A 25,731-nucleotide genomic window follows, 5' to 3' on the forward strand; every position below is an offset into this window, starting at 1 on the left:
AATTATTGCCATTTAGCACAAGTTTACAAATCGCACTTAGATGCCAGTTGGAAAAAGGACAAGAAATCATCATCATTAACTATCAATTGATCTAAAGTAGAAATTCACTTATCTGTCCAAGCCTTCCATAAGAAAGACTTTTTCTCAATTTTTATATCTGGATTTGACCATAATGTTAGGTTAGGATGTGAGAATGGGTCAAATTGATATTGTTGTGATGTTATGTATCATACTTCTCTAGCTGCAGAAATTGTTGGAGGAACAAAATCCATTTTAACACAAGTAGACCCTAATACATTCCACTTTAAAAAGCCTCCAAAATGAGGCCTCCAAAAGAGCACAAGATGGATACTCCAAGTCAGGGGAGGGATCTCAATAATTTGTACATGCTAACAAAAACGCTACTTAGTACTAAGGTCCAGAAAACCAAATCCTCCTTCATTAATTGAAAGTTGCATTCCCTTTAAAGAAATCGTGGGTGGTGTTGAACTCTACATAAATTTCTGGGGAAAAGTATTCATTTTATTAATATATCAGCAAGGTCTATAAAAAGGGATTGCATGCATAACATGCAATCGAGGTGTAATATTCATTTTGAGTGTATTTACTTTACCCCATAATGACAGGTTTAGGCTTGTCCATCTATCCAAATACAAGGATATATCCGAGATCGATTTATTAAAATTCAATGAAATCATATCCTTAATAATTGATAGCATCTAGGCACCATCAAAAATGTCTCAAGAATTACACTCTGATATATTTTCTCCCAATGGCATCAAATCTGATTTTACCCAGTTAACTGAATAACCAGACAGATCACCAAAATTATTAATCATTAATTCAGGAATGGAAGACTGAGGTTCTGAAATAAATAATAAAAGATCATCTACATATAATATTATTTTAAATTCTAAATAAATATGTATAAAGCCATGCATATTGTTACTTATAGCACATACCAGAGGTTCCAAACATAAATAAAAAATGAGAAGAGAAAGAGGACAACCTTGCCTAGTACCTCTTTCAAGAGGAAATGGTACAGAAAAAATACCATTGGTCAGTACCCTAGATTAGGGAATGAATACAGAATTCTAACTCATTTCAAAAATTCATGAGGGAAGCCAAATGTAATCACTGTAGAGAAAATAAATTTCCAATATATTTTGTCAAAAGCTTTTTCAGTGTCAAGTGAAAGAATAGCAACTTGATCAGATTGCTTTCTATTTAATGCGATCAAATCAGCTACCAATCTAAGATTATCAGATCCTTGCCTACTTTACACAAATTCTACCTGGTCTACATGCACCAAGGTTCTAATAACCTTTTGAAGTCTGTTAGCAAGAATAGCAGTTAATACCTTAGTGTCCACATTCATCAAAGAAATAGGTCAAAAATTTGCACATTGAGTGTGGTCTTTGCCCGGCTTTGGAATGACAGTAATATAAGCATCCTGCGGTGATGCTGAAATACACCAGATTCAAAAATCTCATTGTATAACTGATATAATTTTGGAATAATTTTTTTTGAAAAGGTTTTGTACCTTGCCTATAGGGAACCTTGTACCTATAGGGAACCCATCCAGTCCTGGAGATTCACCAGTGCTCATTCATTATCACAGCCTTAATTTCATACATATGCAAAGGCTCAGCGAGTAGCTGTTGCTGAGCCATATCTAAATATGAAAGATTAAGATGAGAGAAAAATGTTTCCAAGTCTTCTTCTGATAGTTCTTTCCCCTTACTATACAATTTAAAACTTTTGAAATAGCAAATTTAGTTCAGTTGAGGTAGTATTCATGCATTACATTCAACTCATCCTCAATCATAGGAATATAATTCTTGTTCTTTCACTGCCTTAAATGATGGATCAATAATCTGCTAGCTCGCTCTCCTTGTTCCCAATATGACTTTTGGAAGCATGTCAAAGTATGCTCTGCTTTCATTGACAATATAATATTTAACTTTTGCAACTCTCAATGGAGATCTGGATCAGGACAAGAGATGTAGCAAACTGAGTTAACAAGTATATTAACCTATTTTAAGGCCATTCCTTCCCTTTCTCTAAGCTTGTTCTTGTGAGATGCATATGCAATAATCCTTCCTCTGATAAAAGCTTTACAAGTTTCCCATTCAATAGTATGAGTATTCGCAATTCCTTGGTTAATATACTCTGCAAGCTCAGCTATCATCTGTGTTTCAAAAGTTTTGTCATTGAGCAAAGAAACATTAAGATGCCATAAGCTTGGTTGTCTAACCCAATCAGGAAAATGAAGAACTAATGAAATAGGAGGATAATCAGACATAACAATTACATCTATATCACATGCTTTAATCTGCAGCTGGAAGAAGAAAATAATCTAGTCAAAAATGTTATGATGTACAGAAGAAATAAAGTCTCTGTCCTTTGGGTGTAACTCATGCCAAAGATCAATCAAACCTAGTTCAACAATAAAGGCTTTAAGTGTAGATCTTACCAATGAACGTTCCTTATGTGGGGGGATACTGTGATGTAAAGATGTATTTAGTATTTCATTAAAATCTCCCCCCACTAACAAATAATCATATCTAAGATCTAACCAGACATGAATTCTTGTATTTTACTTTACTTGTACTTTAGAAAGTTACAAATTGTGTTATTGTTATATTTCATTATGTATTGTTTATTGTTATATATCTTTATCTTATTGTAATTTTGAGTGTTATAAAGTTTCAATAAAATTTTAAAAAATTAAGATCTACCGACATACTGGAACTTTGATGAAACATATCTGGAGAATCCACATTTGGACCATATACATTAATCATAACCATAACAGAATAAAAGCTTTTCACTACCAAAATAATAAAGCAACCCCTTTTATTGAAGATATAGTTCAGGGCTTGAAACCACAAGGGTGGAGATCTGGATGTTTTGCAACCCCTCAGGATCTAAAAAGGGAGTAGGGTCGTGCAGTGCTGGGACATCTGAATTTTTTGTTTAGCTTTCCTGTGGGATTCTAGGCAAAACAAATAATAAGACAGATTATGAATCAGGATCTACTGCTAGAGGACAGCAATAAATGCCGTGTTGGGACAAGAGCCTTTATGGGTACATCCACTTGGAGATTCTAAAAAACAACAGACAGTAATATTCTAAGGAGTGCATTCTGAACTGCCTTAACCCCTAATCCACAATGCAGAGAATGGCAGCTACAGGTTCACTTGGTATGATGTGACGTCCAAGACTGGATTAATCATCATGCTTTATACACTGTGGAGTTGGGCTCCCAAATATGATGACAAAATTAGCTGGAAATTTCTTAGAATCAGAAAGATTCCCCCCCCCTTTTATTAAACTCCCTTCAAGAATGCTGTTCTCTTAACCGAACACATGGAAAAGACAGCCACTTTTTGAAGTGAAGGAGAAGCATGGTATCCATATGAGGAGGAGGACTTCTGTGTGCTTCAGAGGATTTTAGGGGCAGCTGTGGTACTTGTCTAGCATCAGCAGCCAACTTTCTTCCTTTAAGAATCCATATTCCACACAGACTCAACTCCCAGGGAACCCCAGCACCCTTCAGTGACTGGGGTGGGGGGCATGTTCTGGGTCTTACAATACAGTGTCCATGTGGAGTGATGGACACATGAGGAAGGGGTCATGGGTATTTTAACAGAACCATCACAGAATAATTAGTCCACATTAGGAAATGTCAACATTGAGCCAATAATATAACAAAAAAAAGGCCAGCAAGTAGCCACAATAGTATGCTTTGATGTACTGATTACTCCAGTGATCAAAATCGTTTCCATTCTTCATTTCCCTAACCTTTATTCTCACCTTGATAATTTAGTGCCATCCTACATGAACGTATCTACTGTTACCATGAACCCCCTTCCTAGACATGTGCCCCTGATTCCATTTTAGCTAAACTCACACCTCAGTAGCCATTTTAGGAGCTAGCAATGCCTCATTATAGAGAAGGAGAGGCCAGGGGTCTCTTTAGTCTGGCTATGCTAACAAGTGGCCAACACCTTGGCTCACTGATGGGATATCTGCATGTCTACTCATCACTGCAAGGACCTGCAAAGCCAAGTGCCCACCTCGGGCTATCAATGCCATTTTGTCAGCAAATGCAAGCCCTCTTGAGTGCAAAATCTAGTCACTATTGAGCCACCAAGAGGGTTTGATAACGCTTGCTGACTTTGTCTGAATTTCTCCTACCAACCTACCTTGTGCATGGGTGAAGCCTCTACCCTGCCAGGCCTTTTTGACCACCCAGGATATTTTCTTGCATGGATACAATCACCTTTTGTTGCCCTTCTAGGAAGACACCCCCCCCCATGCGTACATTATTCAAAATCCAGTAAAGCCATATCAATATACTCACTGTTTCAATTCATTTCTAGGCATAGAACTAGTCTGGAGCCAATGTATCGACAATTCTCTCTGGATGCTCCCTAAGTGTTTCCTGATCCTATATTGGTGCCTATGCATCCTTTCCTCTGTTAACTGTTATGTTCTTAAAGGAAACATGACAAATCCCATTCACCATTCAGACCCATAGGTTCTCTACTGTTCAAATAAAAAATCCAAAACATTTCTCTTTGAAGTAGCTGATTAGCCATAAACAACCCCTCCTTATTTCTAACCACCTCCAGTACTGAGAATTTAAAATCTAGTTCTTTATGTTGTGCCTGTAGAAAATGGGCCGTTAGAGGTGCTTCCAAGTTACGTCTTCTAATTTTAGACTGATGTTCTTGAATGCGTATTCTCAGCGCACGGGAGGTACTCCCTATGTAATATTTCTTGCATGGGCATTCAATTATATATATTACCCCTTGAGTATTACATGTCGAAAAGTGTTTCAATTCGATACTATCGTATTGAACTATCAGATTACTGCTAGGATAATGTATTTGTGAGCAGCCCCCATCTCCCAAAATAACCCTATACATACATTGTGTACATAACAATGTGTTTGCTGCAGTCATTGGGCACTAACAATTTCTATACATAACCCAGGACAAGCTGGTTATTTTGTGTACGAAGGACCCAAGGTGAGCCACTTTCATATCTTAAAAAATGCAAAGAAATGCCCCCCCCCCAAATATTCAACAGGATCTCATGCCTATCTTATGACAAGTTATTAATCTTCAGTATGACTTGCCCTATCATGTAACTGGGATAGTAAATAAAACAAAGGTCGTGCTAGTACAAATAATAATTTGTTGTGTTTCATGTAATTGTAAAGTTGCAGCAAGCATAAGTGTTTGAAGGAATAAGTTACAGACTCTTCTCCCCCACCTTCCTTTCCAACTTCAGCCAAATCTTTTCTTCACACTGGGCCAAGCTACAAGTGATGAATGACACAGGTTGGACACTTGTCAGCTTCCCTCAAGTTTTGATGGGAAATGTAGTCATCCTGGTCTTGCAGCTTGACTCTCCAACTGGTGTCCAATTGTCTTTTCAACTGTCACTTGTCCAACATTCTGCCAAGCTGCCTACATTTCCCATCAAAACTTGAGGGAAGCTGACAAATGTCCAACCTGTCATTCATCACTTGTAGTTTGGCCCTATCATAAGTTCAGCAGCATCTAAGGGTCACTGCAGAAGTACATTCCACTCTAAGCCTATTTTGCGAGCACAGCCCCACCCCCAACTTCAAGGAGAAGTCATCTGGAGATATGAACTGAAATGTCATCAGCATCCTAGGGACAACTGGCTTTGTTTCTTCTTTTCAGCTGAGTCAGGCGAAACTGTGGATGTTCTGAATCATTTTTTGGAGGCAGTAACAGGCTGGATGAGGACCACTAAATCAAAGCTCAACCCAGACAAAATTTAGGTGCTGTCAGTCAATTGTAATACTGACGAAGTTGAAGAAGACAATGAATTCTCAATGGGGTTGCACGCCCCTTGAAGGCGCAGAATTTAATAGCAATCCAGGGATGCTATTAGACCTGGGTCTACAGATGAAAGTTCAAGAATCCTCTTGTCTTTGCTTAACTTTACCAGCTGTGGCCATTTCTTAATTGACAAGATTTTGGTACAGTTCTTCATCTTTTGATTACATCGAGATTAGATTTGCAATACGCTGTATGTGTAACTACCTCTGAAGACTCAGAGCCAAGCTACAAGTGATGCCTGACACAGGTTGGACACTTGTCAGCTTCCCTCAAGTTTTGATGGGAAATGTAGGCATCCTGGTCTCGCAGCTTGGCTCTCCATTTAATTGAAGTTTACAGAGTGGCAGTCTATGGGAGGGAGAACTTGCGGTTGGGAGGGGAGTGCAGGCATTGGGCTCTCGCTGGGTGCCTCCCTTCCCCTCTGCTGTGTGTGTGTGTGGGGGGGGGGTCTGTAAACTTCAATTAAATGGAGAGCCAAGCTGTAAGACCAGGACACCTACATTTCCCATCAAAACTTGAGGTAAGCTGACAAGTGCCCAACCTGTGTCAGGCGTCACTTGTAGCTTGGCTCTTAGAGGCATAGAATAGATTTAGAATACACTACACTTCTGACAGACATACCTGCCCAGTATTAAAAGAGCCATACTGGTTACCTATTCATGAACAGACTCAACTGAAAGATTAATTGCCTTTAGAGTTCTAAATGGTATGGGATCAGAGTACATAAGGACCACTATCCCTTATACATGCCTACCCAGGAACTTAGGTAACCTGCCAAGGCTCTTCTGTGTGTACCCACCCCCAATCATAAGTAGATGGGTGGTCACCAGCAAAAGGGCCTTTTTCTGTAGTGACTACTTGCTTATGTAATAACCCCTGTCTGTGCCAGTTAAAGTTCTTCTTGGGCAATGTGTATCTATGGGTCCATCTCAATGTGACAAGCATCCCCAAGTTTGCCCCAGGGACACCCTCCCGAAAAAGTGAGTCCCTTTAAACTGCACCATGGGAGCCCAATACTGGTTGGGACTACTTTGGGGGGGGGGAGAGGAGGGGATCCTGCCACCCCCCTGTACCATTTCTGCTCCTAGAAATGGTGCCTGTGGGAATTATTTGCTCACATGTTCCCCACAGTGCTATTTTGGGGAGAGAAAATGGTGCAGGGGGAATGCAGGACTGGCCCCCATGGCCCCCATGGTACAGTTTAAACAAATTCCTGTCTTAGACCTCACTTTTTAAAATGGCAGTGTGGCTCCCAGGGTGAACCTGGGGATGCCTGTTACATAGATGGGTCCTATGAGGAACCAAATCTCTCACTTCAATCTGAGATATAAGAAGAATCTTCTCTCCAGCAGTTCAGGGCATGGCTGCTCGGCAGTCAATCTAGTTCAGCTCTGCATTTTGTCTTCTTCTCCCACCCAGTGCCCTTGTTGATCATTCATAACAGGTACAAGCACGGTCACCAGCAAGGTTTTTTCTGGCACCCCTGGTATCACTGAGACACACTAAAAAAATCGTCTAGGTCTGTATGTATGCTGTAAACCACTTCAAGCACTAAATGTGGTGGAGAGGCGGTATATAATTAAATAAAATAATTAAATTAAATAAGGCCAAGCCAGCTTTGTAGCCCCTCTCTTTTTCCGCTTTGGCTTACCTGTCTTGTTTGGCCTAGTCTCATTTAGACTACTGCAACTCACTCTATGTAGGGCTACCCTTAAAGACATTCAGGAGATTTCATGCAGTGCAGAATGTGGCTGTTAAATTGCTGACCAAGTCACTATGGTCAGCTTATATAACAACGATTTTGTAGCAGTTGCCATGTTACCAATTAGCCTCTGGATCCAATTCAAGGTATTGGTCCTCACCCGTGATGGACTGCATGTTTTGAAGAAGCCTGGTTGATTACACACACATTCACAGAACTATTAAATTAATCCCTCTCAGAATCAGAGAGCTGTGAGTGACAGGCTGCTCCAGGGACACTGATTGGGTAGCTGAGCTGAGAGAGGAGGGTTGAGCCCTGGCACAGATAGGGAGATTGGAGTATGTGAAGGAGTAGAGAGACAGAGTGCTCAGGTAAAGCAGTTCAGCACTGGCAGGAGAACTGGGGAAGTTGGCAGGAGGTTTGGGTAGCAAGTACAGACTCCCAATCACACTAAAAAGAAAGGGGTAGATCTTCTGAGGGAGAGGAGATGTTCCCTTCCCAGTTGAATCAAGGAGACAGCTCTTGAGAGAGGAGAAACCCCTGCTCAGATGCGGTGGATAACTTCCTGAGGAGACTTCCCGATGCAGTTGACGACTGTGTGCAGAGAGGGGGCTTGAGGTACTAAAAAGAGGGTACCAACCTTCCTAATCCCAGAAGTGAAGGAGATTACTAAAAAGGAAGTATATTCAAGTGCTTAGAGGAAGAAACAAAGGAAACAAAGACTAACAACAGAAGCCTTAAGTAACAGTGAAAAACCTAAAAAAACTGATGCCTGTGCATGTTCTGAATGTTAACACAGTGATCTAGATGTTGAATTTTATCTCAGCTTCAATTCCTGACTTCACCTAACCTTTCCTCATTAATGTAAATAAACTCCTTAATTATGTTTCAGTTTTTAAAATGCCTCTGGTGCCATTTCTGTGGTTTAAGGGCAAGGAAACATCATATCACCTTTAAAGCCCTTCACAGTCTGGGACCTTCATACCTTCGAGTCAGTCTCTCCCATTATGATACCCACCCCCCCAAGCCTACATCGTTCATCTTCTTCACAGGGCTTGCTGGTGGTCCCTGGGCCTGGGGTGGCACAACTTTCTTCAACCAGGAAGACAGCCTTTATGATTATGGTAATGCACAGTCCTTTGTAATGCACAGTCAGAAGGCATTCATGCTCAGCAGGACCTGTTGATGTTTTCGAAATTCTGTTATCAGAACTACTCCCGTGCCCCTTGGCTATCTAATATTCTTTTGTGAAGCAGAGCACATTCCTGTGCATTTTATCTACTTGCAATGTTTATGTTATTTGCAAGATTTTGTAGGCTGGGGTTGAGACTAGAGTGGTTTTTAATTATCTGTATTAGGCTGTTGTTTTATTGTGATTTTATTGGATATTATATTTTTCTATTGGTTTTAACTGTTGTAATTGTTGTGAACCACTTCAAAATCTTAATTAAAGAGAACCGGTATAAAAATTAAATAAATAAATAAATAAGCCGGGGGTGTCATAACAGAAAATAATCCATTATGTAGAATAAAGGCAAATGTTCAAACTTTGCATAAATACATTGCACAATCCAATTTTTCTTGGTGCAGAGTCTTTATTTATTTTGCAGTACTTAGACAGCCCTGGCCATGATAGACAAGACTCTCCAGTTCTTTGAAGACTGTTCAGCCAAATAGTTACCTAGGAAAGAAATGAGTCACAGGATCACACACTTTAATTCTCTTTCATAGAGCCTAGGTAACTGGGCAATGATCTCTTCCATGCTCCACATCATCTTTTGGCTTTCACAATTCAGACCTTTCACTGCAGGGTGAACTGAGTCCAGTATGAATGAAAGAAGACTTTCTTTGTGTTGAGATTCTGCCTGAGGAACTCAGTACCACTGGAAATCTATTCGTGGCTCTGAGCACAATCTTCAGATATGGTACCAATCTACTTTTAGGTGAAACTAATAACTTCTGAAATTTATTTGTGATTTTAAATTGCCTAAACAGCTCTAAGTTTACAATGCACTCTGCCCCATGGTGCTCAAGAGCTCTACATACATTTAGAAACAGCATATGTGATTCCTAGTTCTCAATTGTTAACATTTTGGAGTTGCCCTTCTGTGCATACATGTGAATTGGTAGACTAGGATAATGATTGCCTTTAGTTTATGGAACAACCCTGAATAGTTACAGTTGTAATCCTATACTCATTTACTTGGGAGTAAGCCTTCTTGAACAAAGTGGTACTTCTGAGTAAACATGAAGAGGCTTGTACTGATTGTATTACAAAGCAAGTAATTTGGATAATCACAGAATGGACCCTGTACTAAATTCCCAGCCTTCCCAATGATTTCACACCTGACCTTGGACAGCCCACTTAGTTCTCCTGTGTTACCCATCTATAAACCTTGACTGACTGACAGCTGTGCCCTCCCTTGCAGTGGGGCCAGGAGGCTTAATTAGTGGCGCTAGAAACTCAGATAAAAGATGCTCTCTCATCATTTTAAGCAAAAATGACTTAAAAACACCCACTTTACTTTCAGCATAAATAAAGAACCATCAGGCAAAAGGGGAGGGAAGAAGGGGAAACCCTATCACACCTGCCTGGGAGCATGAATCTTAATGGGGAGATGAAAGAGATGAGCAGGCATTTCATCATCAAAGAACCAGCTTTCCTTCTTGTGGACCTGGGCCACCTCCTGTCTGCAGAGAGCGACCAAGGAGCGGGTGGCAAGGTGGGTGGGGTGAAAAGGTCAGCATTCCCAGATGAGTGCCAGAAAGATAAATGGGGGATCTGGGCTGTGATGTGTTTTTATGAAACTGACCTCCTCCGCATACAATCCACACTTCCCATCTGTGGAATCTGTGTGTTTTTTTTTGGGGGGGGGCAGACAGATACAAAAAATCACATCAGCTACACAGGGCCAATAAGTAAGCAAACAAGAAGTAGAAGCTGCCAAAGTGGCTGTACTGACATGTTTTGAGGGTGATTCACAGCCACACTGCCTAGTAGTCAGGAAATCCAAGGCACGCCCAGTGAGACATACTTGCAGCCAGGCTCACTAGGTGTCACAAGTCATGCCAGCTTTTCTGTCATAGTTGGTCAATGAGGCCTTGTGAAAAAACTGGCAGGGACTTTTTGGTGGCCTTGATGGACTGGAGAAGCTCAGTGGCAGATGAACACCGGCTCTGTCTCTCAAAGCAAAGTGGTGGGAATTTCCAAAGTCAGTTCCCTTACAAGCCCAGGGGGAGGGGAGAACCCTATAAAGCCAGTGAACTTGAAACCACAGAATGCACATAGACCGAAGTACTGAGTGGGTTGAAATAAAGTCACTGACTAGACTCTTTGCTCTTCCTTATGCCTGTTACCAACCCCCCACCCTCCATTCTCCTAGGTAGACTGACTCCACTGTGCAGTCATTCACAGCCCCAGGATCAGCCCCTTTCCTTCATTCTCTGATTTGTTGTTCTTTTGAGAGTATACCATCAGTGAGGTCAGTTACACAAACAACAGAAACATCACAAAAACACTTCAAATCATGAATGAACAGTAAAGTGTTGCCCTTTAAAAATTAAGCATTAACTAATTTAGAGCTTATTTAGGGGAAAAAATTATGCCACTTCTCCAGGAAACCTGCCCTAATGCATCATATTGTTACACAACATAAACATCTTCAAAGGTTTGCTCTGAACAGGTGGTGCCACTGTTGTAACAAATCATTCCCATTATGAATAATTTGTTTCGTAATTGCCCAAACTGCTTCTTCATACTTGTTTTATGCCAGCTCCTCAGCTGTTCTGAATGTGTATGGTTGTTTCTTCTGTAATTGCATATATATGACCTATTGTCATTTATTTACTGATTGCAATCTTTTGGAACGATTCTCCTAATGGTCCTTTTGCTAGCTGTACTTCATTTTTCCTTGTTTAACCTGTAGAGAGGGGTGATGTATAGAGGATCTTGTCATATGTCAAAAGAGAGGCCTGTTCTTACATCTTTATATTTCTATAATCTGGTCTGTAAGTACTGAACATGCTGAGAAAGAGATGGGGTAGTCTTCCCTGAAATATCATGAACTTGCCACATATTGCAAGCTGTTTTCCATCAGTTGCATTGCCACTTTATGGTAGCCCTAATTCTGTCATTCACTTTACAGTTCTATGTGACAGTCATCCAGGTATCAAAAACTTTGCTGAGGAAATATACCTTGTCAAAGATGAAAATCAGACTGTTTGGAAATACTTGCTGTTCACAAATTGCATTCACATTGACTATTAGATATTCCTGTAGATGCTTTTCAGTTACTTGGTTTATGATTTAATACCTTCCTATGGGAAGAATCTTAAGTGGATATAATTACCTGTTTTCTGACTCACTGGAACATCTCCAGCTTTATACTGCTACAGATGACTGCTGTTGGGGCAAAAAAGAATGCAATTTTCAGCGTGCATATTGATGTGAATTTAGAATTAGTGGATGCCAGAACCTGGGTAACTAACACTGAAATGATCATCTTTTCTTCTCAGATTTAGAATGATGGTATAGTACAAACAAACATCTTTGAGGGAAGCATCCCCAATAGCAACCTGTGGTCACATCCCCCCCCCTTTTGCTTGTGTGTGTGTATTATGTGCAGTCAAGTCACTAATGACTTACCATGACCCTATGAATTAACAACTTCCAAAACATCCTGACATCCTTGCTCAGGTCTTGCAAACTGAAGACCATGGCCTTGGTTGAGTCAAACTATCTCATGTTGGGTCTTCCTCTTTCCCTACTGCCTTCAACTTTTCCTAGCGTTATATTGCTATCTTTTCTAGTGAGTTTTGTCTTCTCATGATTTGACCAATGTACAATAGCCTCAGTTTAATCATTTTAATTTCTAGAGAGAATTCAGTCTTGATGTGGTCTAGAACCCACTTTTTTGTCTTTTTGGCAGTCCGTAGTATCTCTCCTCCAACACCACATTGCAAATGGATCAATTTTCTTCCTGTCTGCCTTCTTCATTGCCCAGTTTTTACATCCATACATAGTAATGGAGAACGCCATAGTGTCCATTAGTTTGATCTTGGTCCCCAGTGACACTTCCTTATCCTTAAAGCTCATTTTCTACCAAGTCTCCATCTCCTTCTGATTTTTTTGGTTGCAGTCATCCTTTTGGTTGATGATTGAGCCAAGGAATAGAAAATCTTTAATCATTTCAATTTCTTTAATCATTTCTATTTCATTAACATTGTATAATTCCCTTTTGCATGACTAGTGCCTAGAAGAGTTGTACAGTGGTTAGCATGTCAGACTAGGATCTGGGAAACCTAGGTTCGAACCCCCACTTTACCACAGGAGCTTGCTTGATAACCTTGGGCCTGTCACACACTCTCAGCCTAACCTACCTTACAAGTTTGTTCTGATGAGAAAATGAAGGAGAAGAGCATAGTGCAATCTACTTTGAGTCCCCATTGGGGGAAAAGGGAGGGTATAAATGAAGTAAATAAATAAATAGTTGTCCAGCTTCATTTAGCAGTCAAGAGAATACAGGATCAGTGTTGTACTGGGGTAGGAGACAATTTATGCATTTTGCATGCTGCAGCTAGGGCTACCACGATGTGCCCAGTTTTATACTAACCCATTCATGGGGAGGGAGGATAGAACCAGATCTGTTTTCAGTAGTGAAGCACTGCCTAGAATGCAACATTTAACACTGAGAAGTTACCCATAGTGAATAGCAATAATAAAAATCTTCCAACCATTTTCTGACAGTTGTCATGAGTCCTCAGCAGGCATACTTTCCCATCACCATCTCATAACTTAAAACATGTCAACTTGTAAGTAAAGATCCGAGAACCCAGTGCTCAATAGCTTTTCAAGCACTTTCCTCAAGGCAATAAACATGTGAATTCACTTGGAAAGAGTTATTGTTTCAGCAAAGAGTAACTTATACTTCACTTGAAACATCATGATTTATCAGTGAAGTCAAATTCCTTCTACATACAAGCTACAGTCGGGTTAGAACGGATAAAAGGAAGTACTTCTTCCCCCAAAGGGTGATTAACACATGGAATTCGCTGCCTCAGGAGGTGGTGGCAGCTTCAAGCATAGACAGCTTCAAGAGGGGACTGGATAAACATATGGAGCAGAGGTCCATCAGTGGCTATTAGCCACAAGGTATAGATGGAACTCTCTGTCTAGGGCAGTGATGCTCTGTATTCTTGGTGTTTGGGGGGGGGGTGCAATCAAAGGGAAGGCTTCTAGTGTCCCTTCCCCACTAGCAGACCTTCTGAGGACACCTGGGTTTTGGCCACTGTGTGACACAGAGGGTTGGACTGGATGGGCCATTGGCCTGATCCAACATGGCTTCTCTTATGTTCTTATGTACACAAATTCTAAAATTCTGCAGTATTATATCTCCTGCCACTGTTGTTTCTCTCAAAAACCATTTTTGCAAAAAATTGAGTGAATTATGAGAGCCTGTGTATTATAATGGTTATAATGTCAGACTAGGACTAGGGAGCTCAGAGTTTAGCCATGTTGAAGCTCACTGATAGTGCAATCCTAAGAACACTTTCCAGGGAATAAGCCACATTGCACAGACCTGAGGGGGGTTCTGAACAAACCTGCTTCGAATGGCTCTGTGAGCTGCCTTGGCCCAGTCCTGGTTATTGTAAGCCCAATCTACCTCACAGGGGTTTTGTGAAGGAATAATCCGCTGGAGATCCGGGCCCTGCAGGACCTGTTACAGTTCCGCAGGGGCTGTGAAATGGAGATGTTCTGCCGGGCCTTCAGCTGAGTGCCAGCGGGCGTCCTCCTTCTTCCATCTAAGACCACCACTTGTTCTGGGGCTGCCCTCAGCCTTCTGCTATGCTCATATACGGACTCCCAATATTTGTTCAAATAGCCTGCTCCTGGACTATTTTAATGATTTTTAAAAAAATTATTATTGATTTTATGTTTTTGTGATTTTAATGTATTTTTTAATGTTGTTAGCCGCCCTGAGCCCATCTGTGGGGAGGGCGGGGTATAAATTGAATAAAATAAATAAATAAATAAATAAATAATAAACCATGTATGCAGCCCGGAACTCCTTGGAGGAAGGCCAGGATAAAATGAAAAGACAAACAATGTTGGCATAAAACGTTACTGTTAAGACCTGCCACAAGTAAATGTGAATTATATTTATGGCACTCCGATGGTTGGGAATCAGCTCCCCACCACTTTGCCCCACCCCCAATCCCCTGTTCTCCTGTCCCTTTTCTGTTTTAAAATGGGGTCGGAGGGGTGTTGGGGTTTTTTCATCGCTTGTTTATTTTGCTGCTTTTTAAAACCTCAGCACCAAGCAACTTATTATAGATGAGCTCCAAATATCTCTTGCTTGAAGGAAACTGAGTAATCAAGGCCGAATGCAATTTCCTGTGTAAGAGGCTGGAGGCAGTGTTCTTGAGAGGGGGGGGGCAGAAACATCCATAGAAACTTGCCCATTTGGACTCAACATTACAATAAAGGAGAAGCTGCAGCAGCGACGCGCGTTTTGCCTCTTCCCTTCCCCCTTAATACGGTAAACTTTATGGTGTCTATGTACATAGAAGTGGGGGAGGCGGCTAAAGTTTTCTTCGTTGAAAAAGTCCGGTCTAGAGAGTGCTGTAGACGAGGCGGGCGGAGACAGAGCGGCGGGAGAGAACTTCTCATGGAGGAGACAATGAGATGACACTCCGCTTGTGGGAGCGTCGTTAAAGACTCGCCAAAAAGTAAGTTCCCTTGGCAAATCTCTTCTCTGCTGGGCAGGGCGAGGGCGGGGGGGAGAGGGCTGAATCGGGCAGGGGCGGAAAGGTGCCTGGCTCGGGCGTTCGTTCGTGCTGGAATGTCTTGACGAGGGGAACGACCTTTGGGGCGAGAGGCTCCAGAGAGCCCTGGCTGCTTGGCGCGCTGCGGTTTCTCCACCTCAGACCGCCTGATTCATCCCCAGGGGAGAGCGCCTGGTGGCCCAGCCGGGGAGGGCGCGTCGCCTTCAATGAGTCTCTCTCTCTTTCTTTGCGTGTGGCGTCTCCCGCAGGGCTCAGTCCGATGTCCCAGGTGAGAAACGAGCTCCCCAGCCGCTCAGACACGCTCCATGGAGACCCCCAGGTGGACCCGGCACCCTTTCCAGCCCCTAGCACAGGTAAGCACCCAGAGCGCCTGCTCCCGAAACTTCAAGACGCTTCTGAAGTCTCTCTTCCTCTCTCTCTCTTTTTCATCCTTAAAAAAATAAATCGCTCGTTCTTCGGTTTTGAAAGAGAAATGCGGACCTGCGTTTGTGTGGGAGAGCGAGTTGTAGTAGTGGCGGCCAGATTCGCATCGGCTTTAAACGCGCTCAGCTCTGGCGAGGAGAGGTTGAATTCCCCCCGCCGTGGCTCTGTTGCTTTCCCCCCACTCCTTCTCGGTCGAGACTTCGCGTGTATGTATGAAGTTTTAAACGCTACTGGGATCGACGCTGTCGCCAGCTGTCCCCCGTTGTTCGTATGGTAGATGAAGAGTCTGGCGCGGCAGATCCACACCGCGCCCCCCCCAGCATAATTACCGCGGAAAGGTCGCTTCGAGCCCCCCCCCCTCCCCCAGGTGTTGGCCTTGCATTTGTGCTTCTGAGCCTCTCTTTTGCAAAGCCGTGTAACTTTTGGACTAGACGACTGCACGTACAAGATCGGGTACCTTCTCTGCTCTGTTGGGCTAGGAGGCTCTCTCCTGGAAAACTGACCCTGCACCTTTGTTTTGTGGATTGTAAGGCTCTCTTTTTCTAAGATTAAACCCACCATTTGCTTTTCTCTCCAAAGCCATTTTCTTGTGTACCACTCCCACCCCCCACCCAAGGTTCTGCTTTGCAGGCAGCAAACACTGCACAAGGGAGAAGGGGGCTTGTATTTCTTGCTGCCTCTGCTTTGTTGCAAACTTTTTAGAGCGGGGAGGGGGACCAGTTGCTCAACCAGAACTTTATGACATGGTGTGTTCTTGAGCCTGGGCCAACTCCTTGTGGGATTCAGCCTCCTTCTCCACCCCCACCCCTGCTCCCTGCTGGGTCTTGAGTATATTTAATAACATCCTCTAGACCTCGTTGCATCCAGGAAAGAGTTTTCTTCTTTGTTCCATCTAATCCTTTCCACAGATCTAGCTTCAGGCACTCTGTAGCTGGGGGTGGGGGTGGGTGGGGCTGTACTATGAAGTTAAGACTGTGCATTCCAGCATCCATGCAGCAGCCTTGGCAACATATACTCATTTGGATTTGGAGAGGAAACTGGAGAGATGCTCCTTGCTGGTGTAGACACGTTAACTTGCAGCCAATGGACATGACCCTAGAACCTGGTATTTTTAAAAAAGAGTGTGGGTTGAGATTAGGCACATGCTGAACAATTAATTCTATATGCAGCAACCAAATTCCACTTTTTTCAAGGGTAGGAGGAGGTTATTTTTATAGAACCTGCTGATGTGCAGTTCTCAGGAGTTACAATACTTGCAGTACAAACTTATACACAGTTACTCCATCCGGTCCAAACCCATTAATTTTGGTGCATTTACACTGCAGTAACTCTTCATAGTGCTCTTAGTAGTACTCTTAGTAACTTTTCAAGTGCACAAAGCACTTAATGAACATTATCTTTGAAATCCATAGAAGAACCTCATAAAACTGGTCACCCCCAATTTACTAACAGGAGGCTGTGAAAGTGGCTTGTGTAATGTGCTCAGGGACTTCCTAGAAGCACAGTTTGCATTCTTAACCACTACAGTACACCAGCTCTGTGGTATGTATGGCAAAACATCAGCATTTGTTGAAGCATTGGGGTTTGAATGTTTGGAGAAGTGATAACACCATCTTTTCAAACCACATCCCCACCTGCTTTTAGTGTCTTACACGGATCAGAGTATGTGGTCAGCCAGCTTGTAGTTGTCCTTCCCCCTCTGTTCTCATGACTACCAGGTTGTTTGATTCTGATAAGAGCTAGTAGTTTTTCTGTACCATCACAGACCACCAGGACATGCTTATTGCGAACAGCAAGCCAAATTGGCTAAGGAAAAAAATATTGACTATGAACACACTGGTCATGTGAATTGGCACTGAAGGACCTTCTGGAGTCCTGTGGGTGGACAATGATGGCCCTGTGATCACTGCAGTGTGGACAGACAAACCTTTCTGCAGATCAAACCTTGCAGATGTCAGATTTACCGGAAGAATATTCCCAAGGAATCACTTGCCCAGATTCACTTTGAGGTGACCTCTGAAGAACATCCAGTGAACATTAGTTTCATCTTTGTGTTCAGATTTACACTGTATTCAAATTTCTACAACCCATACCGTGTTTTTATTTGTTCATTGAATGTTTTGTCTGTTGCTTTCATTGGCCATTTCCACACTACTCACCTTCATCCGGAATGGGGCGCAACGTCGTGAAAAAAACGCAGAAGATAGTATCTTCTCGCGTGAATTTTGCACAACGTCACATAAAACTCGCGCGAGAAGACACTATCTTCCACATTTTTTTTTTGCGATGTTGTGCCCCGTTCCAGATGAAGGTGAGTAGCGTGGAAACGGCCATTGACTTTTACTATGTAATCCACCTTGGGTCTCAGTGAGAAAAGGGGATTATTTAATAAATAAATAATATCACATGTGTCTGTGAGTAATACCAAATTTGATCTTAAGGATTACAATCCTGTGCTCATATATTGGAGAGTAAACCCCACTGAACATAGTGGTATTTGCTTCATGGCAAGCAAGCAGTGCAGTCCTAGCTGTGTTTATATGTAAGTTGTATTAAACCTTCAGGTGCAGTTCCACTGTATCTCAGTGGAACTTCCAAATAAACATGACTTTGAAGGGTTCTTTCAAAATATGTACTGTAGTCCTAAACGAATAATCATGTCACATGCAGTCCATAGGATGAGTTTTGTGCAGCACCAGTCTTGAAGGCAGGCAGTGGTGGATTTTGCTTACCATCCCTCCTCTAGTAAGCATGAAAATGAAAGAGCAAAGGAAGCTTATAGTATGAGGAAAATAGTAAAGAGTCCAGTAGCACCTTTTAGACTAACCAACTTAACTGTAGCATAAGCTTTCGAGAATGACAGTTCTGTTCATCAGATGACGAAGCTTATGCTTCGTCAAAAGCTTATGCTACAGTTAAATTGGTTAGTCTTAAAGGTGCTACTGGACTCTTTACTATTTTGCTGCTACAGACTAACACGGCTAACTCCTGGATTTATAGTATGAGGGAATCAAAGGAACTGCCCTTCAGTTTACTGTGTTTCTGCCGAGTCTGTTTATCCCCGTGGTAAATGTTACTGTTTCAAATAGCATGGTTTAAGAGGACATGTAGATTTACATGGCATGTTCAGACTTCATATGAATACCTGCCATCCCTTCACATAAACAGTACACACACAAAAATCCTCACAGGCAACTTAAGTGTTAGATATGAACCCATTCATACAGTTGGCGGGTTAGTGTGTTGCAATGTGGCAGCAGCTTTTCTTGGAATGTCATTGTGGGCATAGAGAAAATTGACTGGACCAGCTTGCTAAATGACCGCAGGCTAGATATTAGGTATTGTAAATGTAAAAAGCATGTTTCTGACTTATTCTCACCAGCAGCTTAACATTGGAGGGAGCCCAAGGCTTCACCTTGGTTGAGTGTTGCATCTGAACCAAGCTAATGGGAGGATAATGATTTTCACTACAGGTTTATTGTAGAGAGTGCTCAGATAAAACAGCACACAGAACATTCATAGGACGAGATATTTGCCAAGCTTGTGGTGGTCTAAGAGATTAACTTCATGAGTTGATGTATGTGATTGGCTCTCCCGATCATCTTTATTGATCATGGGACTTTCCAGTGAGACTGCAAGATGGGCCTGTTTAAAGAGTTTACAAGGCAGTTTGAGGGCTAAAGACATGGGCTGTGGCTTATCTGTTTTAATGATTTTACTGGACTTTTATTTTTGTATTGCATTTATTGTGGTTATCCACCCTGAGTCCTGTTTGTGTTGGGAGAAACATGGAGTATATTTAAATACTCTAAATAAATAGATGGCTGCTAGAAGTAGTGGGAGAGAGTGGGTCCTTGACTGAATTTGGGTCATGCCATGTGGGATGGATTAACCTTTTCCTGCCCCATGCTATTGAACACCCCTTCCCACAAGAGGTGCTATTTGTTCTGTTGGGGAAATACATAGGAAACATGTTTCTCTCAACAGGGCAAACAACAGCTTCAAGGGGGCATTTGATGGAAAAAAAATTATGTATGTGAGGGAGAAAATGGCTGCTTTGGAGGGTAGATTCTGTGGCATTCTACCCCACAGAGGTCCCTCCCCTCTCCAGGTTCCACCCCCCAAATGTCAGGAATTTCCCAACCTGCAGCTGACAACCCTGCTGTTCATGAAGATGAACAATATATGGAATTTATATGCTTTTGTGAATGGTGTTATTTATCAAGGGTAAGGTTGGAGATTCCTGACTGGAATGTTTGGGGCTTTGGAAAGCTGTAGAGAATGTATATGTAGGATAACGGGTCAATGGATGATTTTCATTTGTGAATGCCAAGATGGAGGCTATCACATCATTTAGGTGGGCCAATTAAAGAAGCATGGTCAGTGTTGTCCTCTGTCTGCTCTGAAGAATGTTTAGGGGGTAAAGGAATGGATGGTTATAAAAGCCTCCATATCACAATGGTTTTAAACTACCATAATCCTAAAGAGCTTTGGCAGACTTACTGCAGACTTTGGCAAACTCAAGATCATCTCTGGAATACCAAGGAAGACTTTTTGTTTCCTGTTTTTTGGTACAGAATTTCGGTGCAGTCTAGAGATCCTTTCTTCTGCAGCATCCATTGGCAAGAATTTGTTCATCTGATGTCTGGTGTTTGTTTCTTCACATTTGAGAAAGTTGTCAGTTTTTACACTTGCTTTGGGCAATTACAGAAACTTTTTATAAAATATCTTTGGTGAGCAAATGAGTTGGCAGGTTGGTTGATTTTTTATTTATTTACATTATTTATAGTCCATTTTTCTCACTGAGACTCAAGGCGGTTTACACAGCACGAGTCAATGCGATCAATGGCTCAGAAATTGTGTGTACCTACTGGTAGCTTCTGCATAATTTAATATGCCAAGCAATTAGATTAAATGACACAGGAGCTATCAAGTAGGTACAAAGTAATGTAGTCCACAGCTCCAGTCCCTTAGCCAAAATCTCTCTGAACCATTTACTTATAGTACAGACCTCCAACCTGTGTTAAAAAAAGCTCTCCTGAATAATACAGTTTTGAATAGTTTGTGGAAAGCTAGGAGAGTGGGAGCCATTCTAACCTCATCAGGTATAATGTGGGTGTCTTGACAGAGAATGCACATGTATGGACAGCTGTTGATTGTGCCCATTTGCAAGGTGGCAGCTGCAGAAGACCCAGTTCAAATGAGTGAAGCTGCTGTGATGGAGTATAGGGAAAGAGGTGAACCTGCAGATATGAGGGACCAAGGTCATGAAGGGTTTTGTATGTGATAGCCAATACCTCGAATTGATCCTGGTAACTGTTAGATAGCCAGTGGAGTGACTGCAGAATGGGAATATTATGCATGCTCCACCTAGCTCCTGATAATGACCAAGCTGCGGCGTTCTGTACCAATTGGAGTCTCTGAACTGACTTCAAGAGGAGATCTATGCAAAGTGCATTACAGTAGTCTAGTCTTGACATTAACGTGGTGTAGATCCAGGTGGCTAGATCTGCTGTGTCAAAGTAGAGGGCCATCTTCCAAACTAGACTGTGTTGGAAGAAGGCCATTCTTCAGCTGCATTAACTTGCTTATCTGGCAGTAGTGCTGGACCCAGTATAACTGAAAGGCTCTTAACCAAGTCAGCAAGGGTCAACAGAACCTCAAGTGAGGAATATGATGTCCTTCAATATATCCACCTTCCCAACCAGCATCACTTCTGCCTTGTTTGGTTCAGTTTCAGTTTGTTTGGAGCTATTTGACCACAGCTGTCAGTGACCAATGATCTCTAATGTATCACCCAGTGATTTGATAGAGCTGGGTGTCATCTGTATATTGAGGACATTCAATTCCATAGCTGCAAATGATTTCCTCTAAAGGTTTTACATAGAGGTTGAATTACATGGAGATATGAGATTGCACCCAGTGGAACCCCACAAGGTAATTTCCATGCTGAAGACTGCTGATCCCCAACAGCAACTTGAGTCCATTTGATGTGGAACTGTTGAAACAGTGCAAGACACATCCCAGGATAATAGAGTTGCCAGGTCCTCCTGGCAACTGCCGGGAGGTTGATAGTGCAGGTGGGACAGGCACCTACTTTACCCTGTCATTCTCATGTGCGCAGAGTGATGACACTACTTCTGATTGCACTAGAAGGAATATTGTTGCACCTAATATTTTGAGATTTATTCTTAAAGAATTGGTCTTCATATGATTCGGTCGCTTCTGGTATAACTGAAAGTGACATCATCATATCATCATGCAGCACATTGGAGTGTGAACAGGCAGCCATTTGCCCGGGCTTCTTACCCATGGTGGGTGATCTTTGGGCGGCCTGCCTCCTCCTGGTGATCACCAGCAATATGCAGGGAGAGAGGCAAATTAACAGGAATTTGTCTACCACCAGTGGGCATGTGGCAAGCCTACCTACTTCTGCCTCTAAACACCTCAACAGGATGGCATGGTCTGCTCTATCAAAGGCTGCAGATAGATCCAGGAGGAGCAACAAGGAAGCATGCCCCTTGTCTACATTCAGATGGAGGTCATCAACTAAAGCCCCCAGAGCCATCTCCATCCCATATCCTAGTCTGAAACCAGACTGAAAAGGGCCCAGAGCACCTGAGTTATCCAAGAAGATCAGACATTGATCCACTACTGCTTTCTCAATCATTTTGCCTAGAAAGGGAAAATTACAGTGAAGTAATGGCAAAATGGCTCCAGCAGACATAGCCGGGCAGAGAGGTTGTTTGGATGTAAAATCTGCTCCTTTCCCTGCTCAGTAGATTCCACAATGTCTTTTTACCCATGACAAAATACTCAGGGGGCGAACTACACTTACTGAAGATCAGCATTCTTGTCTCCCCCCTCCCCCTTCCTGAATAGATTTAATGTGCACAGTATGGGTAAAGACACTACTGAATGTCATACTCTTTTAAAAGTAAAGTCCTAGATGCACATTCACAGTTTTTCCTTTGAACTACATGAGCTAAACACTATTTAAAACAAGGCCTAGAGTAAGCCAAGTAGGCCAAATCCTGGATCCACTGCAGAGCAGTGTATGGATCATTCTTTGCTCAAATGTTTTCATCCTTAATATTTTTCTTGCACACCACCATCATCTCTCTCTCCCCCTCCTGTTTCCAGTCCCTCACTTTCATCTGCTCCCTTTCCCTCCCAGTGCCACTTTTGCATTCTGTAGAACTCAAAAAAAAGAAGCTAAACTGTAAAGTGCACATTCTTCACAAGCAACCATGCTGTTTTGCCCATGGTGCTTTACTCTTTTGACTGCCTTCTTGCTCCTGTTTCTTTAATTTGCTCTACCATAGAGCCAAAAGGCACAATGGTTTCTTCACTCTGCTTTTGTAGAGAAGAGCAGGGAGCACAATCTTGTTGCAGTCATACACAGCAGCATTCTAAATGTTCCCACCAAGTTTGCCCTGAAGTATAATGTGGGATTGAAAGCTGTTCTGTTTCCAGGTCCTGGCTTAGCTGTGCTGCACCACATACCCCAGCCCCTTAGGTGGTTTCAAACAAAGCATCTTTCACAAGGGAGCTCAACTGATGCTTTGCTGAGAACTCAACCTATCCAGCCAGTAGAGTGCTGCAGTTGGCCTCCCTGCCATCCATTGTACTTCCTAAATGCTCAGGCCTTTCCATCTGGAGACATTTCTATAATATATGAAATCCATACTTCCATGTGTCACTAATTTGCCTCTCAATTTTGGCCCAACTTTTGAGACCCACTTTCTGATCTAGTGGCGGATAAAGTTGGAAAACATGAACCAAGGAAGAAAGAGTGGTTGGGTTTATTTTGTTTTTCCTCAGAGACCAAGATTGTTGTTGTCCATGAGGGAAACGTTTTCTCTTGTACTGAAGACAGCTTCTGATCAAAGTGTTGTGCCAGTGCAAACAGAGGCTTTGCCTATTTGTGGGCTTTATGTTGGAGCTGGAGTTTATGTAGCCCCTCAGGGTACATGAGAATTGAGGGGGAGGGAAAAGTCAAGATTTCAGGGCCAAAACAAATCCAGTGCAGGATACCTGTGATCAAATCACATGAAATTTTGATTTTTTAAAAACTTAAAAAGTAGCTAGGGGCTGCAAATTAGAATGGGCAGTAGTGCTGGTGGAGCAGGAATTTAGCTTTTCTCCTGTGTATCATTTTCCAAATCCAAATTGACTTCCTGAATTTGCTGCTCTTTGTGCTGGAGAAAAAGATTCCTGTATTTTCCCCCCAGCAGGGCAATTGAGATTAGGGAGAAAGTTGAAACACATACCTTAACACTGCTGCTCCAATATAATCTGCAGCCCCAGTGACTGACTTTAAGAAAAATAAAATAGAAGTGATGATCCAATCACAATTCTTCCATAACACAATATGTTTTGGCCCTCTCTGCCTGCTTCCAGATTGGTGTATGAATATGCACTGCCACCACAGCTGCAAGTAGGAGAGGAATGGCATCCCCATTCCCCATTCCTGAGCTACTCACTCTGCTGTTGCCCCACCCCCTGCTTCTTCCTGTTGTGCCTGTGCTTACCCACAACAGCACAAACTTGGCCTTCTCTGTATGTAAAACTTAATTACTAGGACTAGAGTTAAAGGTAAACCATAGAATTGCAAGGTCCAACAGGAACTTAGTCTTATTTTGGTCTATTTTATTCCAGGAAGAGGAAATGTGCTTTAATCAGAACTAAGCCATGCAAAAATTGTCAAGTAGTTATGGCAATCCACTCATGCTGGTCAAGATGACTTCTTCATAGAAATCTGGAATGTCATTGATGCACGGCTGATTGGCAATTACAGATTTATACTTCAGCAAATGAATAATTGTTCTTGAATACATCACTAAATGGTGCACATAAAAAGAAACCCATTAAAATGACTGGTTTTCATATGTCCTTTGACAACAACTGTTTTCTCTTTTTTGTCCTAAGATAAAACCAAAAAGCTCTTTTTTAGCATTATTTCATTCATTCTTCAGATTTTTTCTTTTTTAAAAAAATGGTTAATTTACTTACTAAGAGTGTGTGACTGGCCCAAGGTCACCCAGCAAGCTTCCATGAGAGAGTGGGAATTCAAACTTGGTTCTTCCAGATCCCTGGTCTGACACTCTAACCACTACACTGCCTCTCTAGTTTCACAATGGAGACAAACATATACACTGGATCTTTTTCATATGAATTCATAATAATGTGTTAACTTTGTCTGATAGAATTGGGTGGCTCTATCATGCAGAGCAAAAAATCTTCAAAGGGGAGCAACACTCAGGGCAAGGTAGAGGTTGCTGCAAGGGAGGGAACCCTTGGGTTTTCAGAAAAGACCTGAAACTTTTTTTAAATGTAGGAGGGTTAGAAATCCTTCAGAGTGGGACCAGTGATGTCTATGCATGTGCAGACATTGTGGGCATCCCAAATGTTGCCATACATTGCCTTGCTGGACTCTTCTGCAGTGGGTCTGAAAGTTCACAGGATGTACTTTCAGACTAAGCTACCACTGATGACTTGGCTGGTGGGCCCCGGCATCATGGGGCAAGTAGGTTGAAGGGAGAATAGGATGCCCCTTCCCTTATGGGCCCTGACCTGGATAGCCCAGTCAAGGCCAATTTTGGCCTTGGTTAGCAATTGGATGAGAACCCTCCAAGAAGACCAGGATTGCTATGTGGAGGCAGACAATGGCAAACCACCTCTGCTAGTTCCTTGCCTTGAAAACCTCAGCAAGGGTTGCTGCGATGTGATGGTACTTTCTATCACAAGATCCCTTGCAGGTATCCACTTGTAAATTGTATGTCCAATGACTGAAATCTGTATAGTCATATGATATTCACATACACTTTTTCTCAAATATCAGTTGATCCATTTTTGAATGGAACACAATCCTACTCTGAAAAATTCAAATTCTTTATAATTCTGTTTCTCCATCAAATGTCCCTATCATGAGTA

The 25,731-nt window shown here is 42.2% G+C and overlaps 1 protein-coding gene across 1 annotated transcript in view; it reads left to right on the forward strand.

Moving 5' to 3' along the window:
• The first annotated feature begins 15,243 nt into the window (after positions 1-15,243).
• The window catches only part of MDFI (MyoD family inhibitor), a 61,347-nt gene continuing 50,859 nt past the window's right edge, over positions 15,244-25,731 (forward strand). Inside the window, exons 1-2 of the mRNA XM_054981203.1 lie at positions 15,244-15,315; positions 15,621-15,725. Coding sequence (XP_054837178.1) covers positions 15,632-15,725 — 94 coding nt within the window. The 5' untranslated portion in view covers positions 15,244-15,315; positions 15,621-15,631. The remainder of the gene's footprint in view (positions 15,316-15,620; positions 15,726-25,731) is intronic.

The sequence above is a fragment of the Eublepharis macularius genome, chromosome 5, assembly GCF_028583425.1.
Source record: "Eublepharis macularius isolate TG4126 chromosome 5, MPM_Emac_v1.0, whole genome shotgun sequence".
Taxonomy (NCBI): domain Eukaryota; kingdom Metazoa; phylum Chordata; class Lepidosauria; order Squamata; family Eublepharidae; genus Eublepharis; species Eublepharis macularius.